Genomic DNA, 20408 nt, shown 5'->3' with positions numbered 1-20408 from the left:
GGAAACAGCAGGTGTAGCTAATTGAGAGTCTGTACTCTACATGCCAGTGGTCATAATGAAATAATGACATAGCCTACGGTGTTCAGAACTACTATATAACGCTTCTTTTTTTTTTACGCTTTTCGAAAAGGTAATTGAATCAGGATCGTTTTTAACTCACTTTATTTGGTAAAGTTTCGATATGGTAACTATGAAGCATAAGGAGGGCAATTGTATATGGACGAGTGTAGATGCTTAGCTGGGGATGAGCCTGTAGAGTGTCTGTCCGTCCCGCTTTCGGGCTGTGTAGATAAGGAGTAGGCGTGGAATATATGACGTAGTACGTGCTCTGATTGGCTATGGTTTTGAGAGCACGCCTCCCTTTTTCATCATGTGTGATGGTGCTGCTATCTGGTGGCTATATGCAGTTATTACAGCATATATGTTTGGTCCTGCTCCCCCTGTGGCTTTGTGCAGTTATGGCAGCTTATATGCTTATTTGCGTCAAGACATCCACATTTGTTAAGTTTTTGGGGCGACTTTGGGTATCTGTTACGTAGGTGGGTTGGCTCATCATTATTATCGTATTCCGTTCAATGTAAACATCGGGTTGGTATAGGTAGTTATTTTGTATGAGGAATTTAATCCCTTTTCTTCCCCCCCCCCCCCCCCCCCCTTGTCTCAGGTAGGCCTACCCCCGCCCCTCCCTCTAGAGTATCCTGCAGGCCCTGTGGTGACAACAGCTGAGGGCAATTACAATCAAAAGGGGCGGGTGGATAAAGCCTGCGCTCTCCACACCACTTGGCTCTATGCCACGGCTGATACTGGTTGTATCGTGTTTGGGCGCTACGCCATTGATGTGGACACTACCTGTCGCATTTGTAGGCTTTCATGTCATTGTTTGTAGGCTCTTCAGCCATCATTTTGTTGTCTTGCTGGTCTTGCCAGGCAAGTTACATTTCCCTGACGATAGTCGTTTGCTTGTGTTGTATTAGTTTGTCTTACCAAGCTGAGTGGGTTATTGTTTAGTAGTGTTTGTTTGTATTACTGTAGTCCCTGTTTTGTTCTCCCTTTCCAGTCAATAAATATTATTTACTTTAGAAAACGTGTTTGCTTTGGATCCTTTCTACTACCGGGACCTGTGTTTCGGCACATGCTGCACGGGCTGAGGTCACGCCAGCCCTATTCAGTGTACGCTGTGTACATTTATAGTTTAGTTAAATACCTTTCTATGTGACGGTATCTTGTTTAAGGTTGCATGAAAGTAGGCTGCGGACCCTGGGGATCGAACCCGAAACACCGTGACGACAACAACACACTCCCTGAGGCAAAACATGAGTTAAAAAAATCGTGTAAACAAGGCTCAGTTTCAAGAGAACAAACATACTTCAACTTGCGTTAATTATTATTATTTTTTATAACAACCAATGTGGTCTGTAGCCTACTTTATGGCTGTTAATTTGATAAACAGCTGATTAATTGAGGTCTTGTTTGATTCACAAGTGCTTCCTTTACCTACCTATAACTATAATAGTTAAATGCATTGGGTATAAGGCAGTTCAATTATTACACACATCCAAAGGGTTAGGGGACAAAACATTTGCCATAACGCATTCCAACTAAAAACCTTCAAGCCTCATTACCACTAATCAACAGAAAGCAGCAGCACAGAGCAGCTTATCTTGGTTTTACCACACACACCAAAGAAATGCTAAACCTGGAGTCAATGGTCCCCAGGTTTGGCCGGAGTAAGACAGCGTGTTGGTTGATGAATGCTGACACACAGTTAATATGTCAACATGACCATGCAAATGTTGCACAAGGACGTTGTGACCCGTGTTTAGCTGCCATGGCGACGCACCATTAAACGTCATGTATGATTTGGAGATTTTCCTTTACAAAAATACGAAAAACGTACTGTGTAAAACCTAAAGGTGATTCCTGGAATGTACTAGCAGAGTCATCTTCGTGTTGCACATCGGTGTGAAACAACAAGCATACTTTATTTGCTGTAGAAAATTCCTATAGCATACAGATTGATGCACAGATTGCTGTCAACAAGTACTCAAACAGTAGAGGAGTGAAGTTGTGAATTTTGTAAACCACTAAGAAAATATGAATGTTTTGTGTGTGAATCTGATTTCTTCTTGCTTTACTCAAAACCTTTACAACAAACTCAGTACAAAACAAGTGTGGATGTAAAAACGCTTCCTTGATGCAGTAAAAAGCTATTAGTCACAGAAGCAGAGCGCCACCCAAGTGTCTTCATACAATATGTTCAGCCGATGGCTAGTTACTGGAAAACAACCCTGAGATCTCACACACACACACACACACACACACACACACACACACACACACACACACACACACACACACACACACACACACACACACACACACACACACACACACACACACACACACACACACACTTCATTAAGTTTGGCTGCCAGTCACCGTCCGCGTCGTGGGGTTATAGGACACAATCAGACAGAGACACGAGGACTGGCTCATTGTGCGCTGAATATGACAGGAAAGGACCATGTTTATAAGATAACGATCGACTGCAGCAGAAGTGTAATGATGCCGACGAGACTGTTTTGATTGGTCGCCTGACGACATTGGATATGCACTCTGCGTTTACTCCCCTTCAGTTATTATTTTTCTTTCGCTTGACGCAACCGCCGTCTGTTTGAGTCATTGGCCCGGCTGTGATCCCAGTCCTTACTGGCCGGCCCGTTGGTGCTGCCCCGACCCTCAGGCCAGGCAGGTCTGGCTGTGGTCCGAGTCCTTGCTGGCCGTCCCGTTGGTGCTGCCCGACGCGGGGCTGCCCAGCAGGCCGGCCCCGGCGTCCTGGCGCTCCTCCTGGCCGTCGCCGTCCGGTGGTCGCGGGGGCGGCGGGCCGGTCCAAGAGAAGTAGTGAGGTAGGGTGGTTAAGATCAGGGAGCCCAGGAGGAAGCAGCAGCCCGCCGCCACCAGGGAGGTGATGTAACTTCCTGTCCGGTCGCGGAGATAACCTTCAAAATAAAAGACAGAAAGGAAAAGCTGATTTTATGACTTTTTCCGGTCTCTAAAACGACACAGAAAGGAGGCCCAGAAAGGAGGCCCAGAAAGGAGGCCCAGAATGGAGGCCCAGAATGGAGGCCCAGAAAGGAGGCCCAGAAAGGAGGCCCAGAAGGGAGGCCTGGGATTGTTGTGGGGAACCGTAATCCTACACCCTGTGACCCGCGGCATGTGTTTTAAACTGCTGATGGTTGGACTTTGTGCTGAAGGGTGTTACGAGGCTCCCCTGATGTCCTGAACACACCACTTTCCTCTTTCCCCTTCATGTACTGTGTGCAAGTTATCAAGGCATACGATTGTGAATGAATGCTTGATGAGCGACAGGTTGGTGTTAAAATCTCGGCCAAATCAGGAAGATTTGGCCGAGGTTTAGAGTTTAAAGTCGTTTAAAGTTTAAAGTCGTTTCTTCCCTCTTGTCTCAGAGACACACCTACGGCTCAACATCCATCGTCATAGCAATCGCAATGTGTGTACGAACCGACATTTAAAAAGGTCTGCCATATCGCACCGGCCCCACAGAGTCCCTCCCCGCCCCATCCCCCTCCTCATCGGACCACCCGCCCGGGGGTCTCACCTGACAGCGGCGGGCCCAGCAGCCCCCCCACGCTCTCCAGCATGGACAGCAGCCCCAGGGCTCCCACCATGCGGCCCATGCCCACAATCTCGGGCACGCCGGCGAACACAAGCGAGGTCAGGGCGCCGGCGCAGAAGCCGTAGCCCAGCCCGAAGCCCAGCAGCAGGCCATAGGAGCCCGCCACCGACGCCAGGGGCATGAGCACGATGAACACGCCCGTGAGCCCCGTCCAGCCCGTCAGCATGTGGACGAGGCGGGCGCGGCCCAGGTCCGTCAGCCAGCCCGCCGCCACCCGGCCCACGATATCGGCGGCGCCCGTGGCCGACATGACGAAGGCGGCGCGGTACTCCGAGTAGCCCGCCTGCCGGCCGTGCGCCACCAGGTGGACGTAGGGCACGAAGTAGCCCGCGTTGAAGAAGGTGATGGCCAGCGTGTAGGTGAGGAAGGGCCCGTGCGCCAGCAGCGACAGCTCAAGGTAGCGGTACACCCGCCGCAGGAGGCTCCGGAACGCCGAGGCGCCACCGCCGCCGCCGCCGCCGTTGTCCGCCTGGAGGGAGGGATCAGGGGAGGAGCCTCAAGATGGCGTTGAACATGTCGGTGTCGTTACAGGAAACCTTCCTCAGGTTTTATAGGCCGTGCGAAGCTATTGGCAGTGTTGCCAGATCGGGCCAGAATTCCCGCCCAAATCTGGCAACGCTGGCAGCAACGAGCTGCAGCCAGTGTTGCCAGATTGGAGCGGGAATTCTGGCCCAATCTGGCAACACTGGCTACGGGACTTGAGCTAGCTTGAACACGGATCAATACTAAACCAAAAGCCCAAACCCAGGCCCAGCCCAGGTGACCCCAGTACCCCACCTTGCCCCCAGCCTTGGGGCGCGGGGGGGCCTTCTTGCGCGTGGGGCGGATGAGTGCTCCGCAGGGCACGATGTTCAGGCTGAGTCCCCCCAGGATGAGCAGCGAGCCCCGCCAGCCGAAGTTGTCCAGCATGTACTGGAAGAGCGGGGCGAACACGAAGGAGGAGACGCCCACGCCCGTGAAGCCCACGCCCAGGGCCAGGGTGCGGCGGCGCGTGAAGTGGGCCATGACTGTGGCCACCATGGGGGTGAAGACCAAGGACCAGCCCAGGCCTGGAGGACGAGACCACGACAATGGATCAACTCAATGATCGATCAGACTCACTCATTGAGGGAGCCCAAACGTAGAGGAAACGTGGTCCGTGGTCGGCAGACTAAAGGGCAGATTAGGGTTCCACGTCGACGCAACGCAAGGGGGTTTACGGACCCGTTACGTTGCTGCGGACCCTCCTTGCGTCCATCATAAGGGCCTGACGTGCGCCTCCCAAAAAATGGTAACCTTGTGTCGAGGCGACGCAGCGGCGAGGGCCGTGATTGGTCCGCTCACTAAAACCCGAGGCAGAACCGAAACAGCTTCACGGCTGCGTCGAAGCGTCTACGCGGTCGTTGCGTTGCGTCGACGTGGGACCATGGTCAGCCCTTCAAAGCAGTGTGCATTGTGAGTGGACGTGCCTGAGGTGAGGCCCATGGTGAGGTAGAGGTGGGGCAGCGAGCGGGCCTGCGAGGCCAGGATGAGGCCCAGGCTGGCCAGGAAGCCCCCCGCCATCACCACGCGCTGGGCGTCGTACGCGTTGCACAGCGCCGTCCCCAGCGGACCTGCGGACGGACAGACGGACAGACGGGCACATGAGGGCAAATACAACGGAAGTAACAGATAAACATACGTAAATACATCCCCACATGCAAAGTATACACGTGTACGCGACAGACAGACAGACAGACAGACAGACAGACAGACAAGAGTCCCGGTTGCGGTGCTTACTGCAGAGCTGCTGTGTTGCCACGCCGATGGAGGTGATCCACGAGATGGCCTGGGCACTCTCCTGGAAGTACTGCACAAACTCCACGAAGAACGCCCCCAGGCTCCGGATCAGCCCGAACACCAGCGTGGAGCACACGAACAAGGCCCCGACCATCACCCAGCCGCGGGCCCCATCCTGGGCTAGGGCCCCATCCTGGGCTAGGGCCCCCGGGGTTGCTCGCTCCGCCCCGGGGCTCCGTGCTGGTTGCTCTACCCTCGCCGTAGCCATGGCTACAGGGGTAAAGTCGGGTAAAAATTGTGGATTGTTTCAAACGTTTTGTTGGAGATGTAATAGTGTGTTTAAAAAAGAAAATGTAATGTGTACATTTTGATGCCTGTTTTTACTTTAAATCGGTTTTCCTCCAACTTTGTTGCGGTTCAAATGAAATGTTGAGAAGAGTTGAGGCCGATTTAGAGTTGTTAGTGTGTTTGACCCCCAGCCATAAGGTTGTGGGTTCAAACCACATGTCGGCAGCCTACATGTAGGCATTCTTGAGCAAGAGGCCTAACAACTATCTGCTAATTTACAACAAAAAAAGACAAATAGCAATGATAAACACACAAAATGCTATTTTTTTTTTTCTTTGACTAGATTGACGCCTTGATAGTCGGCTCTATGAATGATTGCACCGGACTAACACATAAGCACTAAATCCACGCATGCTTGAATGTATAGCTTTGACTTTAAAATACCAGTTAAGTCAAATTGAAAGTGAAAGTCATTTGTTAAATAGCAACGCGATGTGCAAAAGTTATATTCCGCTTATTTAGTGTCAAAAACTAGATTTAAAAGTAATTTTGCGAAATGATATCGCTTTGTTTCCCATTTAAACCTTACCTGCGATGGGAGAGGCGTGTGACACCACCAGCAATTAATGATCGATAATCGAACTGATCCAAAGCCTGCGAAATACACGAGAGACCCCTTCAGTATGTCGCCTAACCACCACTATCTCTGCACTCCGTGCAATGGTTCAGTCCTCGTAACGGAGTGTGCAACACGTCTCAACTCAAAGGGCATGACACCCTGGATTCTATGCAAATAACACTTGTTTACACGGGTCCTTTTCTCCGGCTGTCAAGTGCTCTAGTTGTTATCTCGCTTTCACAAAGCCAGATATTACAAAATGGAAACCTGATTAATACACACACATTGCCCGTATTTAATATCTTTAAAATGAATTTCGGTTATAAATAAGTATGTTAATAACCCTTTGCAATAACCTAGTTTCGCATCCCTATGGAGAAAGTGTTTTCCCTGTCAAAGCTTTGTAAGCGGTACAACACCGGCGGCGTCTACCGTTTCCTGTCGCCCGTTCTGGCCAGCCCATCCTCCGGTCACCGTAGGGGGATTAATGATGAGTTTTAAACTAAAACGAGACAATAAATGACAGATAATGGACAAGCCGTGGATTACAGGCACGCATGGAAAACGTATGAAAACGTTCTAAACGGTCTCAAAGATTCCTGCCGATCAAAGTTGCCTTAACCTCGGAGACCGCGTCACCGACACCGCTGATTCATGTTATTCCCAAATTCAGGCTGTCTCCACCTGTCTTTCTGATCATCTTAACCCATGGGTCCGTATCGTAGTGTTATTATTTTAACCATTCGCCGACTGTAAACAGGCAGTTCAAAAGCACACTACTACGCATGCGCACAATTGCTGTGCGCACGTGCACAACGCCGGGCTGCGTTCAAATAGTATTTTAGGGCTTAGGAAGGTTCCTAACTGACTTCAATGATCCGGAAGTATCTAAGTGGCCGCCTTGATAAGAGCAGGTAGAGTTATCATCATATTAAGGATAGGTGCTTCAGTGCTTACTTTCTTATCATTTAGCATAGGTTACACTTGACCATCCTTTACGCAAGGAAAGGAGGAACATTCAAAACGACGCACCATTCGTCCATTCATTAAAAACAGACAATCAATTACATTACATGAATGAATTATGTTCATGATACAACCCAATTACTATCATGTCCATGCATATGAGTGGACATTAATGTGAGCGTGAGCAACCATGATCCATGTTACAACAATTTTCTTTATATCCCATTTGTGATTGGTCTTCGTTGCGTTTTTTTCATGGGGGCTTCCACATTTATATCCGCCGTCGCACAATGACGTAGTGTGAAGTCGGATAATTTTAGCACAAAGGTTGTCTTTTCCTGAATCTGAATGAATTCTCCTTCACATCATTCCTTTGTCACTTTTTATTATCTCATGGGTATGCCAAAGTTGTTATTAAATCTGAATTGTGTGTGTGTGTGTGTGTGTGTGTGTGTGTGTGTGTGTGTGTGTGTGTGTGTGTGTGTGTGTGTGTGTGTGTGTGTGTGTGTGAAGGGGAGGCTAGGCTATTGTGAGACATTTAGATGTATTGAGTGGTGTGAGAGGATGGATGTGTTGGACTACAGAACCATAACTAAATCTTAACCATGAGTAAGATTTAAATATGGTTCAGTCCAGCCCTATAGATACTAAATACTAATTCCCCTTACAAGTGGCTAGCCATTTACAATCACATATCAGCTATTCGAGTATTGGCCTGAATCATGTGCTCATTCATTTGGAAATAACTCTGACCTTACTGTCCTACCTCTTCCCATGAATAATGAGGGGACATTTGGGACAAAAATGCCCTTATGGTAATTTGGCAAACACAAATAAGAGAGGATGGTTGTGCTCATTGGAAAGCCCCCCATTCATCACCCCCCCCCCCCCCCCTGTTTGTCTGAAAAACCAAGACAATGGGCTTGTAGCCACAACTCATGGGAGACAAGGGAAAGGGGTATGATGACAGAGGCTGAGAGAGTGAGGCAGGGCCCCACTACCACCTCCTCTATTGTAACTCCCTACAAGAGGAACCCACACTGGCAAGGCTGTGCAGCCCCGAATGGTGCCCCACCGGAAACACCTGCCCTGAGCGTTGTTGTTTCCTCCCCACCAGACCTCACGGCAGAGATGTGGACTCACAAGTCGTATGGTGGTCACATAATTTGGACTCGAGTCAGACTCGAGTCATGATTTTGATGACTTCAGACTCGACTTGACAAAATTACGCATGACTTGCGACTCGACTTAGAATTGACTGCTATTGACTTGAGACTTGACTCAGACTTTGCCTCTTTGACTTGTAATGACTCGACATGTCTTGAGTCAAAAACATTTATTGTTTTAGATATCTAACATATTTCCCGCCTGGAGGGCTAGACACCCAAGATGTGTTCATTTCCGTGAAGATGAAAGAAAAAAAACAGCGAGCGAAGACTAATCTACACCTCTATCTTCAATAATATCAAAACAAAATTTCGATATCATTTATACTGTATTCAGAATAATAGTTTTAGTTTCATATCGGCTGCGTTTTGAGTTGGTCCCATTGAAGCCGTCTGGCATGCCTCTGACACTTAAAGGGATACTTCACTGGTGGAGATATGAAGGTTATACGAAGTAAATAATTCTACGTATTATAAATGTGCAAAAAGTAATTGAAATCGGTTCATCCTAGCCTGAGAAAAGGCAGAAAGTGTCTCTCTGGCTCAAAAGTAAGAAATCCTCAAACTACCACAGTGCATTGCGCTCGCTTCACCGCCCGCCTGTTTCCTGTTGGAGGGGGAAGGTAGCGCGAGTGGTAGTGCGAGCAAACTTTGTGTAAATATATCCCCGTGATACGTTGACTGGTTTAGACTTCTGCCCTCGTTTTTTCAAACGCATCATTTGTATATTACTGTACAGCATACGAACATTTGCTAATTACAGTAGCTCAGCATATCAAGTATTTGTACTCAACCTTTTCTCCCCAGTTGAAATAAGTGTTTATCGTATACAGTAGGCCTACTTTAGTATAACAGCACTTGGGTTAGTAAACAAATCACAACAACCAACATGAATTTTAGGTTTTATTCATGAAAAAAATCGAACTATTTACAAAAATAAAACGTGTGGGGTAGTCAAAATAGTCACAGCTCATCTTGAGCATCTGTCTCCTGGTAGCCACGGTACTGCCCATCTTGTGCTGGGTGATTAGCTCAGATGGCCTGGACAACACAGAAGGCCAATACTGTCTAAGAAAGAAAGAGAACATTAGCAACGCAATATAAAAATTATGCCTTGAGTAGTCTATACATCATTACACAGACTTCCAGCTAACGTAACATAGCCTATGCTCTGCCAATAAGATCGGCTACTTTCGGATAACTAGGCTACATTGTCACGTTCCCCGGGACTCAAAACTATTGTAGCCAATGTGATAGTAAAAAACAACAACACTTACTCTTTGCTCAGACGTCTGTTTCTCCCGGCGGGCTTTGGCTAGCGTTTCCAGTTCACTTTCTGGGTCCGGAAATATGTATCCAATACCCAACTGATCAGATGAGGTGTAAAGCCTGGGTGAGAGGTTACACACATGGCCTCTTCCACGCCAGATTCAGCCATTTATTCTAGAAGAAACTGGCATCGCTGAAATTCGCTGCAGCACAGGGACTCTGTGTTAGAGTCTATAGGCGAACAGAGAATAACCGGCAAGCTCCGGCTCCTCGTCCTCGGCAACAGGCAAGGCTTGTTCAGCTGCAGCCGCAGCAGCCTCCCCCTCTATTTGTGTCAATTCTTCCTGGCTGTATTGTGGCTCGTACTTATAGCGCTGAATGTCCAAATCCAACAATAGATTTTCAAAATCCACTTTGGCTGTTACACATTGCAAATTTGTTCTTGCGGGGAAGAAACATGGCGGACATTGTGTTTACATCTCGTACGCGAGCTCCTGCCCCCCCTCATTCCTTATTGGTGGGCTCACAAATTTGCTGAACTAGGGGTTTGTAGTCCTCGGCCCTTCTAGCAGGCGAGCAAGGTTCTCCCGAGTCAAACGGGTCATTTGACGTCATCTCGGGAGGACATTAGATCAGGAAAGCTGGGCCAAGGGAAGACGGGTTAGACTGAGGGAAAAAAAACTTATTTTTTATATTACAATAGCGATTTTATAATGGTAGAAAGCCGGTTCTGAATGGGTGAAGTATCCCTTTAAGACATCGTAAATTAACTAAATAATTTTTCAACCGTTTACCTTTGTTCAAAAAATGTCACAAATCTGCACACTTCAGTATCTTCAATAATATCTAAACGTAATTTCGAGATAATTTATGCTTTTTTCAGAATTACAGTTTAAGTTGCATATCATACCTCATGCATAATACCATTACTACCATTACTACTACTACCAAAATACTACAAAAAATTCGGCACATGCACATATCATAACACATTTGAAGACAGAAACAATGAACATATTAGAACTGTATTGATAAGAAATGGTGTCGTGGAATCTATTAACGACTTATCTAATTCACTTCAACTAGCTATACGCAAGAGGAATCGGAGAGTCCGGGTCAAGTATTGATGGAGAGTAACCCGCAAACGAGAGACAACAAAGCCGAGTGAGGTTTGCAAAGACACTCCCGAATGATTCTCGTCCTGCTCCTTATACACCCAATCCTTACATATTAGGAGGTCGGACTTGCATAAAATGTTGATTTGCATAGCACATTTTCCAGGTCACAGCTTTACCCTTGACCACTCATTAACCACAAATGTTGATCTACATAGCATATTTTTCCAGGTCACAGCTTTACCCTTGAACATACATCAACCATTATGCATAGGGAACGATGGTGTACATGTGAGCTTTACCCTTGAAAAAGCACCCAAGATAGGAACAGAGTGAACCTGCTCCCTGGCGCCATGTCAAACCTAACTTATAGGGGAGAGGTGATCAGCTACCTTCCACCATTAAAGTATATATATGTTTTATAGGCGTAATAATAATCATAGTTTACCATAAAATGTAGGGTTAATTTCTTCCATAATGGCACTGTACATTAGAGTGATGTTGAAATAATGATCAATAGAATAATGACATTAAGTAAAAAAAACATGGTGACTTGTTCAGGACTTGAAAGAGTTTGGGACTTGGACTTGGACTCCACTTGGCTTTGATGTTCCCTTTTCCTGTCTTGACTTGGGACTCGACTCAGACTTGACTGCTAAGACTTGGGACTTACTTTGGACTTGCCAAACAGTGACTTTGTCCCATCTCTGCCTGGTACAAAAGAAGACCAACACTCTTTCCCAAATTATCAAAGAGATATAATTTTATTTGTATCAAAAAACTGTCTTTGTCCAGCAAAAGAACTCTACATTAATGCGGAATACAAATGTATTTTCTTATTGCTTATAAATCGACCTTATTCATTTTTACAATATCTCCTATTCCATTATTCATTTTATGTACAAGACAATTCAGTCCTTTGCCAGCTTGGACTATAAAGAAGTTACTGATTTGTAGACGTCTTTTAAATAGGAACTGGTACAAATAATTAAACTGCCAAATTTGACATCCAACATTCAGGCCCCAGGCCATGAGACTCAACAATAAAATATTAATTAAATTACCATTTAAGATGATGAAAGAATATTCACTGACTATACAAAATACAAGTGAAATATTAACATTGTTCTAAAAGCTACTTCAGACATTTACGATTATAAACACTTTCAACACTAAAACCCTGATCAAATAACTTTGATCCCAACCAATTAGTCGTATGGTGATTGATTATTCCAAATGTATAAATGTCAGTAATACATTTCTTCCTAAAACCAAGCCTTGACTATGTTCCTCACTTCCTCCGTCCTTCCTTCAACACCTCTGCTTCCCAACATGCTTTATCAGTCTTCACTGCACTTTGTGCCATCTTGCTTCATACTTTTCATCGGCGCACACTCAGCATATCTGACCCTCTGCGCTGCGTCTCCCCTTTCCCAGTCTTCGCACTTGCTTTCACTTTCCCTCCACAAATCGCTTCATTTAAAAAAAACCTCCGCTGCTCTTTCTCATATACCAACCCTAGGCTTTCTGCATTTTGACATCAAGCGGGTCCCTTCACATTCTTGCCGTCTAACTTCTCTGCTCTCTTCCTGCGTCCTTCACTATTACTGAATCCTTATCCCCGGAATCCTCCCACTCTCACATCACAACACGCTCTCCAGCTCTGTGCCGTCACGCCATCCCCGTGGCCTCAGTCACTGTGGTGGGTGTGGTCGCCGTGGTTCGGGGCCCCAGCAGCTACGGGGGCCCCTCAGCAGGCCTGCAGGAGGGGCTGGTAGCCCTCCGACAGGACCTTGTAGCGCACTTTGGTGTTGGTGATGGCCCCGTGCTTCTGCCGCAGGTGGAGCCTCAGCTGGCTCTTGTGCCGGAAGTGCAGGTCACACTGCTCACACTGCAGGCCGCGGGGGAGGGGAGGGGTCAAAAGGTCAGCATGGACACAAAGGAGCGCATCGTGGTTCAATGTCCACTGGGTCAGACCGAAGAGTGGTGTTTATCTGGAGACTTGTTAACGACATACGCCCGCTCTACTCTCAACCAGAGCTCTAGTGTTTTAGCCCCGACATCAGATGGTCAGCGATACAATGGCCTTTAGAAAAGGGTTTGACCTCGTGGTCGTGTTCTGACTCACTGATTTCGGCTGTAGCACATCTTTTTATAAATGAATGATGAATTGAAATAAATGCCTTAAGACTTTACGACCCTAATGTCTCTTGTAGCTGTAACGACCAAGCATTGGTACCAATAAAGTAGGGTCTCTGTTTGAGTGTGTAGAGTAGAGATGTGTGTGTGTGTGTGTGTGAGTGAGTGTGTGTGTGTGTGAGGGTGTGTGTGTGTGTGTGTGTGTGTGTGCGCGTGTGTGTGTGTGTGTGTGTGTGTGTGTGTGTGTGTGTGTGTGTGTGTGTGTGTGTGTGTGTGTGTGTGTGTGTGAGCAACCCACCGTGTAGGGCTTCTCCCCGGTGTGTATGCGCAGGTGGCTCTTGAGTGTCTGCAGGTGTCTGAAGCGGGTGCCACAGGTGTGGCAGGGGTAGGGCTTCTCCCCCGTGTGGATGAGCACGTGGGCCCTCAGGTGAGCTACCTGATGGGGGAGGGGGGAGAGAGGGAGAGGGAGGGAGAGGGGGAGATATAACTTCACTGTCCAAATGATTCGCCTCTGACGTGCAGAGGTAGTTTCATAACTATCATCTTCTGAATATCAAATCTCTCTCTTTAATCCTTTGAAATACCGAATTTAAACAGTGTCATCGTATCTCAAGCATTAGGGTCGCTCTGTGACAGTGGTTTTCAATGCCAAGCCAAAAAGTAATCGTGGTTTGTATTATTATTCTGTTGTTCATGACCTGCTTTGCAAGTCAGTAACTTTCCCCCCTTTCGATGGTACCACAAGTTGATCGCAGTCGAAGTCCCCTGCGCAGCTGCTGCCTCACCTGGACGAATCGTGCGCCGCAGGTGTCACAGCGGTAGGGCTTCTCCCCCGAGTGGATGCGGGCGTGGGTCTTCAGGTTGGCCGGGCGGTTGAACTGGGCGCTGCAGACGTTGCAGCGGTACGGCTTGTCCCCTGCTGCGGAGAAAGGGGGGACGGCAAAGGGGGTCATCTAGTGTTTGAGGTTAGGGCTGGGTGGAGAGTTGGGGGATGTGTAGATGGAGGGGTGGATGTGATGCTGGTGGACTATAGATGGATGGGTGGATGTTGGTACATATATAGATGGGTGGATGTGATATATACTGTATATGTGATATATATGATATATATGATGGGTAAAGGGGTGGACGGATGGATGGACATTGTTGCATGCATGATGATGATAATCAAGATGGCGTCTCACCGGCAATAAGCGCCTTGGTGCCGATGACGTTCCCGGAGTACAGGTACGGCGCGTGGCCGTCCTCCCGCTTGAACGCGCGCTGGCTCGGGTGGGCGTGGTCTGCGGCGGGCGCCGGCGGGGGGAGGGGGAGAGAGGAGCACGCCGCTCCCTGGGAGACCTCCACAGAGGGGGGTGGTCCGAGGGGAGGGGCTTGGCCAGAACCCTCGTAGCAGGAGGCCCGCCCCTGTCTGAAACACAAACGTCATTGGTCGGTCAGAGGGCGGGTCCAGGGTGCTAGGTAGCATAACCCCGCCAGCGTTTATAGAACGGTGAACTTATTGAGTGGGTGTTGCAGGTGACCAATCAAATGTGTTATTTTTGGGAGGGAGGAATCTGCACCCCAAAGTGGACACGCCCCTGCCGTCTTTCACAATGAGACTTTCCAATCAGATTCACGGCTGAAGAAAAGCATGAGGCTCGATGTGTGTTTTATCCGTGAGCCCACCTATCAATCTGACCGGGCACTTCTCCAGGCCACGCCTCTGTGGGTGCGTCAGATGACACAGCGGTCCTCTGGGAGATGGACGTGTTCCTCTCTCCTGGCTCCTCCTCCTTCACCGTGGGGACGGCACAGAGAGGGTTGAGGACTATGTACTTGTACTTCTTCCAGTTACAGGCCTTGGGGTCGGGGGGAGGCTTGGTCACACCCTTAAGGAAAGAAATAAAAAAATTAATACAATGCAATGTTTCAAAGTTACTCTCTCAAAAAAAAAAAGTTAAGTAGCATAAAAAATATTGTAAGCATCTTTTGACCCTTTATTAGCGACTAGATCGTTTTGTGAATGAAGCTATAATAGCAGCATCTGTTCCCTGGTCCTGCTCTGTGCAGGGGGGGGGGGGGGGGTCCCGTACCGCGAGGTGACACGTGTTGGACTCGGCGGGGGAGCTGGGCTGGCCTCCGGAGCGGGTGGGGCTGGTGGGGCTGTCGGGGGAGGGGGTGGGGCAGCCCGCTAGGGGCGACCGCCGCTCCAGCTTCATCTCCTTGGGCCTGGGCTCGCCGGCCGGGAAAGCCCCTGGCTTCACGGAGAGGCCGGCCTCCCGGGGGAACCTGAGCGGGAGGAACAACACAGGAAGTGATGTAAGGGCTGTGTCGTTATCAGACAAAGGCAGACGCAAACAGGCGCTCGCACCTGCAGGCACGCTCCCCGGACCCCCCCACCCCCCACCCCCTGCACAAACATCCCCCGGTCACATAAAAATAGTGCACACACACACACACACACGCACACACACACACACACACACACACACACACACACACACACACACACACACACACACACACACACACACACACACACATTGTCCCATCACCAACAAACATAAGTGCCAGCACACACAGTCTTTCCGATTAACATCACACTTAAAACGCTCACACACCTACATGGCATTTTAATGAGGGTAGCTTTAAGATGAATCGAAGAGGTAACCCAGGATACATAAACCTTCATCCCAAATCCCCATACTACAGTTCCCACCCGTATCCCTTAGACCCCTTTGCATTGTAAACAGGGTAAAGGTCTCCACAGACCCATAGTGACACACACAACCATCTGGGTACCTGGCTGCCTGGGCTGGCAGTGGCCCGGGGGCGCTGGGCGTGAGCTGGAGGGTTTGTGGGGGCAGGCCCCCTCCTCCTCGGGGGCCTACGGAGACGACAGACACCCTGGAGTCCAGCTCCACTTGAGGGTGTTCAGCACCCATCTGCTCCCTGGACAAAGAACAACCAATCAGAAACCCGCAATATGTACATTAGTGAGTAGCAAAAATCGAATCTGTGGGTGAGTGAAGAATTATTTTGGGGTGCACCTTTTTCATATCTCATCATCATCAGAATACACTAAATGGCATCACTGGCACTAACAGATGCTTGCTCTATGCTTTCCATAATCATTTCTGTGTTTGATGTTAACATCATTGAATTCCCTGTAAAGGTTCTCCAGAACCTCCTGGAGGTCTCACTCACATCAAATCTCAATTTTGCATAGAACGGTTTATTCAGTTCATCCAAATGAACACATTTGAAGTGTTCTCCTACTCTACAGCCAGGTTGCAGGAGAATACTCCTCGAAGTGGAGGAGCTCCCGACTGGCCACACAAACCCACTGAAAGGCAGTGATCGTGAGTGTATGCGTGGTGTATGAGTGTGATTAGCCGTAGACATTAGACATCACAAGTGGGCCTGTCCACCTAGATGTGTCCTGGATAGATCAGTCTACCAGCCTACCCAGTGAGCCTACACGTTGCTCATCTATCCGTCACACATCTAGGTGGACACGCCCACTTGTGATGTCAGAAGAGGCCGATTTCCAAAACGGTGTGTAACGGTTAATCCCACTCACACCTGGTGGTCTAATGTGTCACCTTTAAGAACCCGGTCCACTGATCAAGCCGTTTTCCCCCAAAACCCCTCCCATCAAACCCCGTCCTCAACACGACCCCCTCCACCGTCGAACCACGGCCCCCCGGGGGCCCACAGGACGCGGCCCACGCCCCCCTCACCTGTGCAGCTGCATGAAGGCGCGGCAGGTGTCGGCCACGTGCTCCATCTGCAGGTGGGTGGCGGCGGCCAGCACGCCGGCCACGCTGCGGTGGCTCAGCGGCAGGCGGGACGTGTACATGAAGTCCAGCAGCAGGGAGACGCTGGCCACGTCCAGGCCGCCGGGCAGCGCCACCGTCAGCGGCTGGAGGCCCGCAGCGCCGCCTTGGAGCGACAGGCGCCGCGAGTACAGCGAGTAGAAGAACCCGCTGGGGGAGAGGGGATGAGACGGAGCGATGGGTGAGTCAGTGAGTAAGGTATACTTTTGTTATGCAGCACCTTTCGTACAGGGATTGCAGCTCAACTTGCTTTGCATAGAATCAGGATGAAGATAAAGGACATTGTCAAAACCCTAACGACTTGTATTACAGTAATAACAGAAGATGATGACCCGATGGTGAGGATTGTACGTGTGACGTGTGGATGGGTGGTCTGCTGTTTACACATGGTTTTAATCCGTAGACGCTGAATGTCCGACACGGGTTTGCGTTGTCAGGGCTGGTTCTCTAACAACAACCTAACGGTGACATGTTATACCACCAGGTGTGAGTGGGATTAGCCGTTACAAGCCGTTTTGAAAAATCTGCCTCTTCTGACATCACAAGTGGCGGGTGGGTCCACTTAGATGTTTGACGGATAGATGAGCAACGTCTGCTACAGTCAACTGGGTAGGCTGGTAGACTGATCTATCCAGCATACATCTAGGTGGACACGGCCATCTTTGATGTCAGAAGAGGCAGATTTTTTATTCATTTTTTAAACGTCTTAGTACGGCTAATCACACTCACACCTGCCAGTATAATGTGGGAGCTTTCAATTAACTAGTATTCATGTGATAACTGCATCACCCACAATGCATTATGAACACCATCGGTGTTGTGAAGTGAGGTCTTCAAATAGGGCCCAGGTTTAATGGATCGTTTTGAAATCGTTGAGCGCTTCATGTGTTTCAGATGTTCTTACACAGCTCGCGATAAGTGTGTAGTTACCCAAATAGTAGCAAATAAAGTTCACCTCATATGAGTTCATGTGGGAGTCGTTCGTCTTCAAGGAGAGGGTATAAAGAGAAGATAGACCATAAAGGTCTGAGACTGGTCAAAGGGTCAAGCGAGCAGCACAGGAAAGAGCTTTGAAAAAGGGAGTGTAGGAGGATGACTATCATGAGCTCGATAAGCCGAAAACAGGAAGCCGCCGAGTGGGGGAAGTGTCAGGGGGAACAATAACAGACGTGACTCCTCTGTTGTCGTGTGTGCTGACTCTTGAGTGTGTGTGGTGGGGTCCCTGGAGAGATGACTGGTTCAGCAGGATAATAGCTTGGTAGCAACGAGTCGCACCACAAACGAAAGTAGAAAAATAAAGAGCAGAAGGGGGCGAAGTACAACGAAACACGCATCACAAGGCGTCCTTGCGCACGCACGCGCGCACCCACCTGCAGGCGACGAGTACGGCACAGTGCGCGCGTAGATGGGCCCCGCCCACGACCAAGGTGGTGTCCGTCAGCAGGTGGCGCCGCCGCAGCTCGTTGAGGTTCTGCAGGACGTCGCTGGAGTGCCGCGTGTACTCCTTCACGAAGCCCTCGCCCGCCGCCTCATCCATGGGCTCCGCGCGCTGCTCCTGCCAGCCGCCGGTCCAGCGTCCTGCCGTCTCCTCCCTCGTGCTCATCTGTCGTGGACGGACCGCACGAGAGATACTTAGAAATAACCACGTGCTTTTTTTCTTATGAATTTCTTATTTTCTTCGAAACATTGAAGAGGTATTACATTTACAATCATGCCGATATTTGATCATTTTGTTACTTTATTTATACCTTTTCCGTATATCCAAAAAATAAGATGGCTACATTGAAGAGGTGTTAAAACCATTCAGCTTTGTATGCGATATTCTTAGGGTGAAAAGGGAGCTATATCGTGCACACATTGGTGTAGCTTGTAGATGACCTACCTGGGACTTGTGGGGTGAATAAATAAAGCGGAGTGTCCCAGACACATCTGCTAGGTGAGACCAGCTCCCTACTCGTACCTGTGTGCAACAATAAAACAACCATGCATTTAGTCCTGTCAAATAGTTGACTCACCGATCACTGATTGCTTAACTCTTAATCAAAAACAACTTGCCATGAATAAACACAGAAACACATTTGTTATAACTCCATGGACATTAACGCAAGCCATCCCGGGATACATTGTTAAAACTTAACGCATGGTTAAAAAATAACTATAAGTCATAATTTCCTGTCAAAACAACCAAACCCAAACTTCGAATCAGTCAATCAATCTAATCAAAATGCAATGAAGAACATGCAGATTTGCAGGACTGTGTCCGACCAACTCTCCTCTGCACCGCCCAGAGGCACTATGATTCAAATCAAACCAATCCAGACAACACCACAACACCACCCCCCATTAGAAGCAACACATGTCACAGCGGCACTCACCCCGACCAGCAGGGACGAGAACTAGCCCGCTCAGGGCGGACGTCAAACCTCTCGGAGGGTCGGTGTGCGCCACGCTGTGAAGTAGGTGTCTCTGAGGGTGATGGGGGGGGCACAAGTTGACTCGCTGCTACAGCCCACCTCCCGGCTCTGACTGCTGGTCGCCACCACCGACCGGGCTCTTTATAACGTCCCGCAGGAAGTGTTCAAACCACCGGCACTTCTCACTTCCTCTTTCCTCAATGGCCCCACCACACTCCGTGGAAGCAACTCAGGAAAAAGCCCCCCCCCCCCACCAGGCCAGACACTGGGCTTTGAGTATTTTTAGTGGCCTATTAGTTTTTCTAACCCCATTAGTCCCCACAAAGGCATGGCGGGGGAGGGTGTTGTTGTTTGTGTGTGTGTGTATTAGTGTGTGTGTGCGTGTGTAATAATAATATCAAATGAGGAGCCCGGGAAGATGATGTACGTGAGGGTCTCTCCGGGACGTAGGTGTCACCGTGTTGGAGACACGTATCAACAATCCACCTCCAACGCCTTCCGTGGGATGCTTGAGGAAAACACACGGGCCCTGCGCCAAACAATAACAACAACAAACGAAACGCTGCCACTGGACGGCTGCCACTGACCGCCTGCCACTTACCGCCTGCTCACCACCACCGGGGTGACACAGGTGTTGCTTTTTTTTGGTTCATGCACAGTAAACGCTTACCCAGAATAAAACAAATTGGTACAAGCATTTCCTCTGTTTAGAAAGGGTCTGTTTGGCGCGGTTGCCATGGTGACCGATAAGGGGGGTTTGATTAAAGATGGCCCCAGATAAACTGTGTGTCCGGAAACTTCCTGCGTGCCACAGTGGCTGTGATACGAGAGGAGAGAGAGAGAGAGGAAGGAAGGAAGGATACTAGAGATGTTATTGGTGTTGGGTGTGATGGGGGGGGGTGGGGGGTGGGGGGGGGTCAATGGGAGATACCTTTTGCTTGATTATGAAAAACAACCGCCACTTCTTTGAAATGCGGAGGACAGATGTACAGGAACTGCTTCCCCCTCCGCTGTCACACACACACACACGCACGCACACGCACAAAAACACTCACTCACTCAATGAAAACACTCAAAATACACACATCCACACTCAAACACACACACACACACACAGTAATCAAAAACACATGCACAATACAGACACACACACACA

General features: G+C 48.9%; 2 protein-coding genes across 15 annotated transcripts; both read right to left on the bottom strand.

Moving 5' to 3' along the window:
- Positions 1-1942: 1942 nt before the first annotated feature.
- slc16a13 (solute carrier family 16 member 13) lies at positions 1943-7156 on the bottom strand. 13 transcript variants are annotated; one of them, XM_030338667.1, is made up of 9 exons: positions 6985-7156; positions 6795-6864; positions 6333-6397; positions 5820-6013; positions 5456-5725; positions 5146-5289; positions 4475-4746; positions 3620-4166; positions 1943-2999 (listed from the first exon to the last, which is right to left on the bottom strand). In XM_030338667.1, the coding sequence occupies exons 5-9, from the start codon at positions 5721-5723 to the stop codon at positions 2740-2742; spliced, it is 1491 nt and encodes a 496-aa protein (XP_030194527.1). In that variant the 5' UTR covers positions 5724-5725; positions 5820-6013; positions 6333-6397; positions 6795-6864; positions 6985-7156; the 3' UTR covers positions 1943-2739. The 13 variants fall into 13 exon arrangements, with proteins under 13 accessions (XP_030194527.1, XP_030194522.1, XP_030194523.1 ...); XM_030338662.1 differs by having other exon boundaries at positions 6795-7156; XM_030338663.1 differs by having other exon boundaries at positions 5840-5860; positions 6795-7156.
- A 4458-nt stretch (positions 7157-11614) lies between these two features.
- bcl6b (BCL6B transcription repressor) lies at positions 11615-19402 on the bottom strand. Of its 2 annotated transcripts, none has more exons than XM_030338915.1 (11): positions 19214-19402; positions 18721-18798; positions 18209-18441; positions 16743-16988; positions 15802-15951; positions 15093-15288; positions 14686-14888; positions 14202-14428; positions 13803-13933; positions 13316-13453; positions 11615-12769 (listed from the first exon to the last, which is right to left on the bottom strand). In XM_030338915.1, exons 3-11 carry the CDS (start codon positions 18439-18441, stop codon positions 12629-12631), a joined length of 1665 nt encoding a protein of 554 aa, XP_030194775.1. In that variant the 5' UTR covers positions 18721-18798; positions 19214-19402; the 3' UTR covers positions 11615-12628. The 2 variants fall into 2 exon arrangements, with proteins under 2 accessions (XP_030194775.1, XP_030194774.1); XM_030338914.1 differs by having other exon boundaries at positions 13803-13936; positions 19214-19401.
- Between the last annotated feature and the right edge of the window lie 1006 nt (positions 19403-20408).

The sequence above is a fragment of the Gadus morhua genome, chromosome 17 (assembly GCF_902167405.1).
Source record: "Gadus morhua chromosome 17, gadMor3.0, whole genome shotgun sequence".
NCBI lineage: Eukaryota > Metazoa > Chordata > Actinopteri > Gadiformes > Gadidae > Gadus > Gadus morhua.
This window is presented reverse-complemented; position numbering and strand designations above follow the sequence as displayed.

Coding starts and splice junctions, on each gene's coding strand:
- slc16a13 (XM_030338657.1), bottom strand. CDS start 6,825: ATGGGCTGGCCAGAACGGGCGACAGGAAACG. Junction 5,726..6,794: donor AGAACGGGCGACAGGAAACG/GTAGACGCCGCC, acceptor TTACCCCTGTAG/CCATGGCTACGGCGAGGGTA. Junction 4,167..4,474: donor GCCCCAAGGCTGGGGGCAAG/GTGGGGTACTGG, acceptor CCCTCCCTCCAG/GCGGACAACGGCGGCGGCGG.
- bcl6b (XM_030338914.1), bottom strand. CDS start 18,441: ATGAGCACGAGGGAGGAGACGGCAGGACGCTGGACCGGCGGCTGGCAG. Junction 16,989..18,208: donor GCCGTACTCGTCGCCTGCAG/GTGGGTGCGCGC, acceptor CCTCTCCCCCAG/CGGGTTCTTCTACTCGCTGT. Junction 13,937..14,201: donor CACCAAGGCGCTTATTGCCG/GTGAGACGCCAT, acceptor CTTTCTCCGCAG/CAGGGGACAAGCCGTACCGC.